Below are 13386 nucleotides of genomic sequence, written 5' to 3' on the forward strand. Positions count from 1 at the left end.
TCCTTGAGTGGCCCAGTCAACGTCCAGACTTGAATCCCATTGAAAATCTTTGGAAAAACTTGAAGATTGCTGTTCAGCACTGCTCCCCATCTAATTTAAGAATTTGAGAAAATCTGATAGGAAGAAAATCCCCAAATCCAGATGTGCAAGGCTGATACAGACATACCCAAGACAATTCAAATCTGTAATCGCCGCCAAAGGTGCTTCTACAAAGTTTTGACTAAGGGGTTTAAATATTTATGTAAATTATATATTTCTGTATTTCATTTTCAATAAATTTGCAAAAATGTCTAAAAACATGTTTTCACTTTGTCATCATCTGTGTGTAGAAAAATATATATTTAATCAATTTTGAATTAAGGCTGTAACACAACAAAAATCAAGGGGTATGAATACTTTTGGAATCACTGTACATTTACACCACCCACTGGGCACAGACGTCAGTTCAACATCTAGTTTTGATTTACATTTGGTTGAGTTGTCAACTAACGTAACCCCCTTTTTTACAAATCCAATCAGTTTTCCACGTTGATTCAACGTCATCACATTGAGTGTATTGGTTGAAATTACGTTGAAACAACGTTGATTCAACCAGTTTGTTCCAGACGGTATTGCTTTTTCATATCCATTAGTGTTCACTCAGCTGCATATTGTTTAAACCATAGACTTATGTAATTAGCTATATTTGGTSCGAGGAGCCTCATGTCAAAACGTAATTTTCAAACGTGTAGGAACGCATTATTTTCTTCCACCCTTGCCTGATTGAGTCCAGCATGGTTTTGCTGCGTTCATCATAAGTGGGAAACTTGGAATATACTAGGTCTACTTGWAAACTGTGAGAATGGGTTTGTTGTGTGCATTCACATGCTTTGACAAATGTCAAACAAGTTGTGCCAACCATAAACTATTAGTACAGATATCATGCTTCCAAACAAATTKTGGTGTTAAAAAGGCACAATAATATATCGTTTTTATAAATGATGTTTTGTTTCATTTAATTGCCGAAAATGCTGTTATCGAAGTAATTTCCTTAGTATGTGACTTCAGAMATCAGCACGTGGGAGAAATCGGAGTTCAGAGATGATTCCCATTTGTAATTACGAGTTGGAGGGCCGTTCAATTGGATTTCCCCAGTCGTATACTGGTAATTACGAATGTACGAGTTGTTATGAACGCAGCATTYGACAATGTCGTTTGACAGCTGGCAAGTGGATCGCATGCGCCAAAAGACGCTGCTGAATGAATAGGAGGGAAATCACCAACGACCCAATAACCTCGGGCGCCTTGCATGTCATCTGCTCAAATTATGACCATCTCGCTGCCTCTGCTTTCTCTAACTAAGATATCTGTTTCCTGGACCTTGAATGMCGCTGGTCACCGTTCAGCGTTCGCCAACACCCAGCGTTAGCTCCAGTCCCTGCGTTTCGGTGAGTTGTCGAGCTTGGTCATCTGTCATAGCACGGGATTTAAGGCTCAATTCTAATGGTATTGTTTAGGGTGGCTATAGCTAGCTAACAAGTATGTTGTCCCATGCGGTAGTTAGCTAGGGGAAACACTTTTCACAGCACTTCGATACCGAAGTGACCTTTTCGTGGCAGGAGACTGAGGATAGGGTTAGGAAAAGGGTTAGGGTTAGCGGATCTGGTCTCTTAACCTGCCACGAAAAGCACTTTGTAGCGAAGTGGGGTGGAAAGGGTGTCCCAGCTATCTACACTAGCTGGTTATGCCCTGCTTTTTTTGTGTGCATGCGTTCCTAAGAAATTGTTAAACGGAAACGTGTTTTAGTTGTCTGCGTTGTGTATAAATATACATTTTTAACTTTTGCATGGACAAAGTTAAACTTTCCGGTGTCCAGGGAAGTCGTCGCTTAGCTACCACAGTCAGTGGCTGGCTGGCCAGCTAGCCAGTGAAGTTTCTCAACTTGTAACTAGCTAGTTAGCTAGGTATAGTGACTGTTTGCAATGCAAATGATTCCAGTGCATCTCTGACCTGTTTATCCCCAAGTAAATTATATAAATGGTCTAAAAGAACTCAAATAAGCCAACTCATCATAGCTTAGCTATCTGTCAGTGTCAATCTTTGTTGGCGAGTTTACCGGAGGCATAGCTAACTGATCATAAATGTTGCACTCAGTCACTGCCATAAATGTTTGTACTGTATAGACAGTGGTGCAAAGTAGGTTTTTGGGGGTATCTGTACTTTTACTATTTATATTTGACTTTTACTTCACTATATTCATAAATWAAAAAATCGACTTTTTACTCCATACATTTTCTCTGACACCCAAATGTACTCTGCGTTTTGAATGGCTAGCAGGACAGGAAAATGATCAAATTCATGCACTTATCAAGAGAACATCCCTGGTCATCCCTATTGCCTCTGATCTGGCGGACTCACTAAACACATGCTTTGTTTCTAAATGATGTCTGAGTGTTGCAGTGTGCTCCTGGCTATCTGTAAATAAATAAAAAACAAGAACATTGTGCTGTCTGGTTTGCTTATGTAATGATTCATAATTGTAATACTTATATTTTAGTAATTACATTTACTTTTGATACTTAAGTATATTTAAAACCAAATACTTTTACTCAAATAGTATTTTACAGGTTAACTTTTTCTATTAAGGTATCTTTTACTGTTACTCAAGTATGCCATTTGGGTACTTTTTTTTCATACATTTTATTACAACAGACCTAGCCAAAACAATGTCATCGACTCTCACAACAGTTCCAAATCAACTAGGCTCAAGTTATTCTGTTAACGTTTTGCATGAAAACCGGGTTAGTATGACATGGCTGTCCAACTACATTTTATGACCCGCACTGAGGATGATTCCATATGACATATCGAGGGTTGCCTGGCTGGCTGGCTGAAATGCCAGTGGATGATTCCACATAAGGGTTGTAGCTAGACAGCCTAGCCCAGGGGTAGGCAACCCTGTTCGTGGAGTGCCTGACCAACAGCGCTAATGGATCAGTTCTGTGATTGCTTAAATTCAACAGCCCTATCCAGCCCTATATTGTTTGCGTCCCAAATGATACTTTATTCCCTTTTGGTCAAAAGTAGTGGACTATAAAGGGACGAGGGTGCTATTTGGAACGTATCCATTGAGGGCAGTCTGAGGTCTGTTGGCTAGAGAAAGTAAAATACTTGCTGCTTTGCTGTGACATCTCTCATTGCGAGTTGTCAATGCCTGAATCACATTAGGCCAGTATAAATGGGAAAGAGGAATGTGAGAGATTAACTATGTTTCTCTCAAACAGCCATGAAAACAATTAAAGCAAAGGTCAACACAGAAATGATGTGTTAAGGGCTCCAGAGTCTCCTATAAGTGTTCAATTGGGTTGAAATCTGGTGGCTGAGACACACACCCTTTAAACCCCCAACAACAACTGCTGATGATGACGATTTAAGGTAGTTGCCCCCCACCCACCCCACACCCCCACAGGGCCTCCTGAGTGGCGCAGCGGTCTAAGGCACTGCATCGCACTTGAGATCCGTGTTCGATCTCGGCCTCGACCGGGAAACCCATGAGTCGGCACACAATTGCCCAGCGCCATCCGGGTTAGGAAAGGGTTTGGCTGGCCAGAATGTCCTTGTCCCATCGCTCTCTAGCGACTCCTTGTGGCGGCCGGGCGCATGCACTCTGACTTCCGTCGCCAGCTGTACGGTGTTTCCTCCGACACATTGGTGCGGCTGGCTTCGGGTTCAGCGAGCAMTGTGTCAAGAAGCAGTGCGGCTTGTAGTGATGCCAACTTAGCAATTTTGCTGCTAGATGTAGCAACTTTTCAGACTACTCTGGCAACTTTTTTTTTTTCAAACAGCACCTAGCAACAAATTTGGCTACTTTTAAATATTTATTTGGAACTTTTAGCTTTTGAAAAGTGACTCAAACGCTAAAATGCACTAATTTTCCCACTAAATGACACAAAAATGATTTTCTCAGTCACAACACACGTGCCTGGCTGCAAAAGTGCATTGTGAGTGACGTTAGCAGCAGGCGTTCAGCTCGTGCGCAGGCCAGCAGCAATTTCAGCAAATTGCAAATCATTGTTGGCTGACTGCAGTAGTATGCGTTCGAGACGAACCCAATGACTATAGTTGGTCACAAATGTTTGGTCTTGAACAGAACTTACATCAATCAACATTTCTCAATCAAAATGATAATAAACAAATCTAAASTAACATGTCAAATCAACATGTCAAATCAGATGGCAAGTCATTTTGAGTAACGTTATTGTGTATTCTACATAATGACAGTTTTACGTAATGACGTCATCACGCAATAACATCACAACGTCATTTAGCAACAAATCAACTTACCCTGAAAATTAGTTGGCAACACTGGCGGCTTGGCAGGGTCGTGTTTCGGCGGGCGCATGGCTCTCGATGGGACAAGACTGTAACTACCAATTTGGATATCATGAAAAAGGGGTCAAGGTATCCCCCCGCACCTCTCTGATTCACAGGGGTTGGGTTAAATGCGGAACACACGTTTCAGTTGAATGCATTCAGTTCTGCATCTGACAAGGTAAACCCTTTTCCCTATCCCCATGCTCCTTTGAGACCCCTCTTTCAAAGTCACTGAGATCTCTTKTAGCCATGCTAGCCAAAATAATATTTATTTCTACATGACCCTAAGCATGATGGGGATGTTTTAATTGCTTAATTAACTCAGGAACCACACCTGTGTGGATGCTAGAGGTCGACCGACTATGATTTTTCAACGCCGATACCGATTTTTCAACGCCGATTATTTGATACCGAATAATCGCCCTATTTTTTAAAGAAATTGTTTTCTTTTTTATATATATTTATATATTTGTAATAATGACTATTACAACAATACTGAATGAACACATATTTTAACTGAATATAATACATCAATAAAATCAATTTAGCCTCAAATAAATGAAACATGTTCAATTTGGTTTAAATAATGCAAAAACAAAGTGTTGGAGAAGAAAGTAAAAGTGCCAAATGTGCCATGTAAAAAAGCTAACGTTTAAGTTCCTTGCTCAGAACATYTGAAAGCTGGTGGTTCCTTTTAACACGAGTCTTCAATATTCCCAGGTAAAAAGTTTTAGGTTGTAGTAGTTATAGGACTATTTCTCTCTATACCATTTGTATTTCATATACCTTTGACTATTGGATGTTCTAAGGTACTTTAGTATTGCCAGCCTAATTTCGGGAGTTGATAGGCTTGAAATCATAAACAGCACAATGCTTGAAGCACAGCAAAGAGCTGCTGGCAAATGCAGGAAAGTGCTGTATGAATGAATGCTTCCGAGCCTGCTGCTGCCTACCACCGCTCAGTCAGACTGCTCTATCAAATCATAGACTTAATTCTAATATATTCTAATATTCTAATAAATAACCCATGGACACTAGAGAAGCTTTAACCAAGTTTAATTCTTCCCAAAGGTTCTGTACAGCTGTAATCAGACAGCAAAACATCACTGTTATATACCTCCTATTTAAGACACTCCCCTTCTCCAATCCTTAGTTTATGGTTTAACAGGAAAAGAGTAACAAGATCCCAAACCGGTATTACTCCCTTCAGGTGACCAGTCCTCACGTCCTGACCTCAACCCATCCATCTAATCCACAGATGTCCATCTGTCTTTCCTGTATGAACACTGTGCTCTGCTCCTMTRCCCCAACACATTCCACAGCTATCTGTCCTTCTACAGAGAACCCTTKACTTTCTCCTTTTGATTATATCTATAATTTATTTAATATCTTAATGTTCAAAATGTCGAACCCAACAACACACAGAAATACGAGCCTTAGGTCATTAATATGGTCAAATCCGGAAACMATCATTTCGAAAACAAAACGTTTATTCTTTCAGTGAAATACGGAACCGTTCCGTATTTTATCTAACGGGTGGCATCCCTAAGTCTAAATATTGCTTTTACATTGCACAKCCTTCAATGTTATGTCATAATTATGTACAATTCTGGCAAATTAATGACGGTCTTTGTTAGGAATAAATGGACTTCACACAGTTCGCAACGAGCCAGGCGGCCCAAACTGCTGCATATACCCTGACTCTGCTTGCGCAGAACGCAAGAGAAGTGACACAATTTCCCTAGTTAAAATACATTCATGTTAGCAGGCAATATTAACTAAATATGCAGGTTTTAAAAATATATATACTTGTGTTTTGATTTTAAGAAAGGCATTGATGTTTATGGTTAGGTACACATTGGTGCAACGACAGTGCTTTTGTCGCGAATGCGCTTAAATCACCCGTTTGGGGAAGTAGGCTGTGATTCAATGATAAATTAACAGGCACCGCATCGATTATATGCAACGCAGGACAAGCTAGATAAACTAGTAATATCATCAACCATGTGTAGTTAAGATTGATTGTTTTTTATAAGATAAGTTTAATGCTAGCTAGCGCCTTATCTTGGCTCCTTGCTGCACTCGCATAACAGGTAGTCRCCTCGTGGAGTGCAATGTAATCGGCCATAATCGGTGTCCAAAAATGCCGATTACCGATTGTTATGAAAACTTGAAATCAGCCCTAATTAATCTGCCATTCCGATTAATCGATCGACCTCTAGTGGACGCACCTGCTTTCAATATACTTTGCATCCCTCATTTACTCAAGCGTTTCCTTTATTTTGAGGGCACCAGCTGCCTGTCAAGTGATGTATGAGAGGCACCCATGTGAGGCTCTTCTCCTGAGAAAGAGCCTCCTCAGCTATGTTCTACTGGCAGGCCATTACCACAGCAAGATGCCATGCAGGTCAGGGTTATTATGGCTAGCATCCTTGGAARGATGGATGGTCATGATTACAAAGCATTATAGTTGACTGCCTTTGCTGTGTGTGGAGTGGATATAGTGCTATCATATCCTTTAGCTCCATGTGTCTTATATCCCATTGGATACTGATGCTCCAACTTGAAGTGCATTTTTATTTAGCATAGATGTTAACACCATACAAAGATAGGGGTGACAGATGGAAGATTTATGCGTAACACTGACTATTGTTTAAGCAAGTATCAGCTCATACTGAAGCGTCTCGCCTATTAATTAAGCCTACTCTGTATTCTGAACATCGAATCAGAGAGAAGGATTGCTGGACGGGGGAATCTTCCTAGTAGCACACTAAATACTCCCTTCTCATTGGCTCGACGCAATCCCCTGTAGCTCCTTCCTCCATGTGGTGGCATGGTGACCATGGAGACGGGCCTGTACATAGTATTACATGTATGGTGACTTAACCACAGGGAGAGGAGGAAGCTTGTGGGTCTCTCCTCCACTTTGCCACTTAAACACCTTCCTATAGCAGCCTATTGGCCTCTGTTGCTTTTGCCATTGAAAAGACAGTGGGTGAAGTGTTTTGGAAAGTTTGTCTCGTTGAAGGGATGGGTGGCTCCCTCGAGTCAAGGTTCTCCTTTGTCACCATGTTTCTTAAATGCATTTCTCAAATGTCATGCCTGGCTGTGACAGCAGCTGATTTACATCGTGTGAGGGTTTATGTCCAGGCCAAGGCTTTTTGATTTGCTCATGTTTTCTCTTGTTTGTGTGCCATCATGGTCGTGCACACAAGCCCAATAAGCAGAACTCTTTACATAGATTAGGCCTAATTGTAAGCATTGTTGTATTCTTGAGTATAGGTCTGGGCTCTGTCTGGGGTTTTGTTTGTGTGTGTGCTCTTCTCAATGAAGATACATTGGCTGGATCACTTCATCCCATCATGTACATCGTGTGTCTGCATAGGACATGGTGAATGTAGCCAGTGTGTGGTGCATTGGGCTTAATTAACCCAGTTCAGTATCTCTCTATGTGACTGGGCAGAGGCGGGTGAGATCTGCTAGGGCTGCCTTGTCCAGGATTGACAGCCTGATCGCTGGGAGAAAGTTCCCTGAGTTTGGAGATTACTGGAGCAGAACAGGCTGGGATTAGGGTCTGCCTGCCTGTCTGTCTGAGCAGGGACAACAGACTGCCGGGCCTGGGTGGAGAGAGGGGGACGCTTCAAAACAGGCTAGCAGCCATTTCAACCCTTATCTATTCTGCCTTGTTCTGGGTTTAGTGAAATATCACAACGGCCAACCCCATGACATGGGATGAAAGTGGATATTTAGCGGCACATTTTAGCCAATGTGGAATTTATTATCCTCTTTAAAATAAGGTTAATTCGCRCTTCCTCGGTGCCCGATGCAAACCTTGTTGCAAAATCTCCCTTGAATAGATAGCTATACACTWATGTCTAACAAGCCCAAATATGGACATCTTGTTTTGACTGGGTGTGGAATTCTTGTTCAAAAGGTCTGGCAGCATCACACCGCCTAATATTGCTGTAGTAGGAATCTGTTTGGCTCATTGTTAGTCATGAGACACTTAACTTGATTCATACTTGATTTGATTCATATGCTTATCTCCTTGTTCATGGCGGTTATTGTGAACAAGCAACCTTGTCTATTCATGTGACCGCAGCTGTTTGTCTGTCTGTATAATGTGTCATTACTATAGTCCGTTTATGGATACATTAGTGTGTATGTGCATGTTGGTTTCTGACTGGTTCTCTGCTCTCTCCCCAGGAYGCAGACAGTGGTGAGGATGATCGTCGCTCCCAGCCCCGGAGGTAAGGCTAGACCATTACCAGTTAGCAGTAAAACAAAGTATTGTAATCGAACAACTATGACGTATTTTTGGGTATTGCACTGACAACCTTCCAGGCCGGCTGAATTTCTCAATTATTGTTGTGTTCAGTGCCTGAATCAGCTGAGACAAACGTCTGTCGTTGGCCCTTTGGAAGCTCAGCTGTACTTCTAGCTGCTGTCCACCAGGGAGAGTGCGTTGACAAGAGTTTATTTGCTGTGTTGGCCGTTGGGTTGATATCAATACTGTCTCTTGGGTCAACTCAGCTCACACATACTGCTGCAGAGTCAACTGACTCTCATTTAGTCTCAGACCCAGGCAGCAAAATGACCGACAGAGGGGTCGCAAGCAAACACAGGAACATTCTAATGGCTGTACATTGCCAGTTAGGCCTGGGCATTTAAAAAAAACGCACGCGTGCACAAAACAAGAGTGACTACATATCTCCTTTCAATTTACAGTATATCACACAATATATTTTCAAATATCTTGAAAAATACATTTCTATCAACATGTAGACTTGCTCTTGACTAGCATCGTTGTCCGAATTTTTATTCACACTTAGTTTTAGGTCATTACAGGAGAAGGGTAGAAAAGGACTAATGGTTGCCATTTTGCATCTTCAAAACACTAGGCTAACTATTTTGCATTTCCAAAATAGCCTATGTACGTATTTGGGTTGGTTTGTAGTACTCGTGTATGACTACTCCAGTTGTGTACTCCTGATCTATTTGCATGGTTGTATCTGTTATCTGTGTTACCTGCCGCTTGACGTCAGTGTGGGTGTTTTATAGAAGGACAAGACGTCACTGTTGTTGTTGTTTCACTTGTCTTGGCAGTTGGGTTTATCAGTGTGGATCTCTTGGATTAATGCCTATTCATACAGGACATACTAATACATACTAATAGTTATAGGTTATTATGGGTTAGCCTATAGGTTAATATTTTTCTGGAGTGGATGGTAGGGGGGCCATAACATAATTACAGATCATTTGTAGACTGCAAATTGACCGCAAGAAGCCCAAACAGATATGTTTGACTAAAACATAATCATTTCAAACCTTGCTTACATTTGTATGCGATCACGTGTCTCCCTATTATGCGTGGAAGTACTTGGGAACAGATTTCTTCAATTAAAATCACTTGCAGTTAATTTTCTGTTATGTCCAACAATGAAAATTCCACCGAAAAAAAGTGTGTATATACAGTAGCAGTCAAGTCTGGACACGCCTGCTCATTCAAGGGTTTTTCTTTATTTTTACAGTTTTCTACATTAATAATAAAATAAACTATGAAATAACACATGGAATCATGTAGTAACCAAAAAAGTGTTAAACAAATGAAAATATATTTGAGATTCTTCAGAGAAGCCACCTTTTGCCTTGAGAGCTTTGCACACTCTTGGCATTCTCAACCAGCTTCATGAGGTAGTCACCTGGAATGCTTTTTCAACAGTCTTGAATGAGTTCCCACATATGCTGAGCACTTGTTGGCTGCTTTTCCTTCACTCATCCCCTACGTCCAACTCATCCCCCAACCATCTCAATTGGATTGAGGTCGGGTGATTGTGGTGTTTGTGGAGGCCAGGTCATCTGATGAAGCACTCCATTGCTCTACTTCTTGGTCAAATAGCCCTTACGCAGCATGGCGGTGTGTTTTGGGGCATTGTCCTGTTGGAAAAACATGGTAGTCCCACTAAGCGCAAACCAGATGTGATGGCGTATCGCTGTAGAATGCTGTGGTAGCGACGCTAGTTAAGTGTGCCTTGAATTCTAAATAAATCAGTGTCACCAGCAAAGCACACCATCACACCTCCTCCTCCATGCTTCACGGTGGGAACCACACATGCGGAGATCATCCGTTCACCTACTCTGATTCTCACAAAGACACGGTGGTTGGAACCAAAAATCTCAAATTTGAACTCGTCAGATCAAAGGGCCTAATTTTATTTTTTATTTATATATGTATACACACACACAGTACCAGTCAAAGGTTTGGACACACCTACTCATTCCAAGGTTTTTATTTAAATGTTTTTCTAGTGACCGTATCGGGCTAGTTGACCAAGAAGGAGAGTGATGGAATGGTTGGTGAATGCCAGTTGTTGAACCCTGCTGTAGGGTGTTAGGACCTGGCTGTAGTACACATGGAACTGATAAACAAGGGCGTGTGTTTTTCTGAGTTTGAGTATCACTTCCCCTTGGCTTTGCCTAATGTCAAGTATTGTTCTTCTCAGTAGCATTTCACCTGAACTCTCCATCATAGGACCTTCATGTCAACGTCAGGGTAATGATATTACATAGCGTTACTTGATGACCGAGCTGATTGTGACAAGCCTAAATGTACACAGCTATGGCAGACACCATTATTTTGGTAAGCTAGTAGGCTTGCATCAAAACAGCACTATAAAGTCTGTTGTACTAACTTCCTATAGGCCTATTCAGCTATCATGGCTGTTTTATGTTCTGTTCCCTTGTGTTACTGTTATGACTGTGTGGCGTTAGTGTTATGACTGTGTTAGTGTTATGACATGACTGTGTGGTGTTATGACTGTTGTTTTAGTGTTATGACTGTGTTAGTGTTATGACATAACTGTGTGATGTTATGACTTGTGTTAGTGTTATGACATGACTGTGTGGCGTTATGACTGTTGTGTTAGTGTTATGACATGACTGTGTGGTGTTATGACTTGTGTTAGTGTTATGACATGACTGTGTTAAACTAACCCTTGTAATGTAGGGTCTTTTCTGTACATTGATTTAACTTGACTTCTGGTCAGGATTTAGTCTATTGAATTTGCTAATGCAAGGTAGGAGTCAGAGGTCTCCATACCAGTACAGTTGGTGATAGTTTGCAAACACTGGGTCCACCACTGCAAACTGTTTGGCTTCATGCTCAGAAGGAGCCAACATGACATGATTTGCATTTGGCCAGCACAACCCCATAACAGAACATTTTAATGTCCATTATGTGTTGCACTGACTTCACCATTTAACTCCAATGCTGCAGGACATGTGGGCTCAATTACCTATTAGGTAATACTATGGTGATGGTGAGGTCATCCCCCCGCCCATTCAATGTCTTCAGATCTTGGACTATTTTGTCATTTGGATCCCTCTTTTGTCAATTACTCCCCCCCCATCTGCTACTCACCCAACTGGTTATGTAACAAGAAGCCCAAATGAACTGTGTATTACATACACCACATAAGGATTCCAGTACTAGATATACATTGCATCTAGTTGGATATCAGAAAGCAACGTTTGAGGGTGAAGGTTGTGCAGTACTCCATGTTCAATGTTTTGCTCAGTCCTTACCAGTTATGGTAAGAGTGCTATTGTCATCTATTCTGTGCCGCACGCACACACAAGAAAGACACGACAGCTGTTGTTCCCACTGCTCTGATTGAAGTGTAACATACTGTAATACATCCATCTGTGCTCTGGCTTTGCGACGTGTATGCACTGCAAGGAATGTCAAGGACAGCATACTTTCTAGTACAGGCCTACTTGATTGTCGTTCATAGTAAGGCGAGGGCTGTTGGGCTGCAGGGGGAGAAGGGAGAGGCAAAAGGATGTTCAGGGTCTTTTCTGTGACCTTGTCTATTCATTGTTTTCAGTAGGCATTTCCTTTCAAATGCTTACTTCAACATGGCTCTGGTAAGATTTGAGTCGGTAGACACACACACACACACACACACTGATGTGCAGGGCCGAGCACAGACTTTCAGGGGGCAAAAATACACAAAAAGCCTTTTAAAAGGTGTATATAATCGAGCACACATCCATACAATCTCCATAGACAAACATTGGCAGTAGAATGGCCTTACTGAAGAGTTTCGTGACTTTCAACGTGGCACCGTCATAGGATACCACCTTTCCAACAAGTCAGTTCATCAAGTTTCTGCCATGTTAGAGCTGCCCCGGTCAACCGTAAGTGCTGTTATTGGGAAATGGAAACGTCTAGGAGCAACTAGCTCAAACAGCTCAGCCGCGAAGTGGTAGGCCACACAAGCTCACAGAACGGGACTGGTTGCAACACTCACTACAGAGTTCCAAACTGCCTCTGGAAGCAACGTCAACACAAGAACTGTTAGTCAGGAGCTTCATAAAATGGGTTTCCATGGCCGAGCAGCCGCGCACAAGCCTAAGATCACCATGCGCAATGCCAAGCGTCGGCTGGAGTGGTGTAAAGCTTGCAGCCATTGGACTCTGGAGCAGTGGAAATGCGTTCTCAGGAGTGATGAATCACGCTTCACCATAAGGCAGTCCGACGGAGGAATCTGGGTTTGGCGGATGCCAGGAGAACGCTACCTGCCCCAATGCATAGTGCCATCTGTAAAGTTTGGTGGAGGAAGAATAATGGTCTGGGGTTGTTTTTCATTGTTTGGGCTAGGCCCCTTAGTTCCAGTGAAGGGAAGTCTTAACGTTACAGCATACAGTGACATTCTAGACGATTCTGTGCTTCCCACATTGTGGCAACACTTTGGGGAAGGCCCTTTCCTGTTTCAGCATGACAATGCCCCTGTGCACAAAGCGAGGTACATACAGAAATGCTTTGTCGAGATCGGTGTGGAAGAACTTGACTGGCCTACACAGAGCCCTGACCTCAACCCCATCGAACACTTTTGTGATGAATTGGTACACTGACTGCGAGCCAGGCCAAATTGCCCGACCTCACTAATGCTCTTGTGGCTGAATGGAAGCAAGTCCCCACAACAATGTTCCAACATCTAGTGGAAAGCCTTCCCAGAAGAGGGGAGGTTG

General features: G+C 42.1%; 1 protein-coding gene across 1 annotated transcript in view; it reads left to right on the forward strand.

Moving 5' to 3' along the window:
- Positions 1 to 1189: 1189 nt before the first annotated feature.
- The window catches only part of LOC111949628 (protein phosphatase Slingshot homolog 2), a 45657-nt gene continuing 33460 nt past the window's right edge, over positions 1190 to 13386 (forward strand). Inside the window, exons 1-2 of the mRNA XM_070434025.1 lie at positions 1190 to 1427; positions 8560 to 8603. Coding sequence (XP_070290126.1) covers positions 1365 to 1427; positions 8560 to 8603 — 107 coding nt within the window. The 5' untranslated portion in view covers positions 1190 to 1364. The remainder of the gene's footprint in view (positions 1428 to 8559; positions 8604 to 13386) is intronic.

Source organism: Salvelinus sp. IW2-2015, linkage group LG22 (assembly GCF_002910315.2).
Source record: "Salvelinus sp. IW2-2015 linkage group LG22, ASM291031v2, whole genome shotgun sequence".
Classification (NCBI taxonomy): Eukaryota; Metazoa; Chordata; class Actinopteri; order Salmoniformes; family Salmonidae; genus Salvelinus; species Salvelinus sp. IW2-2015.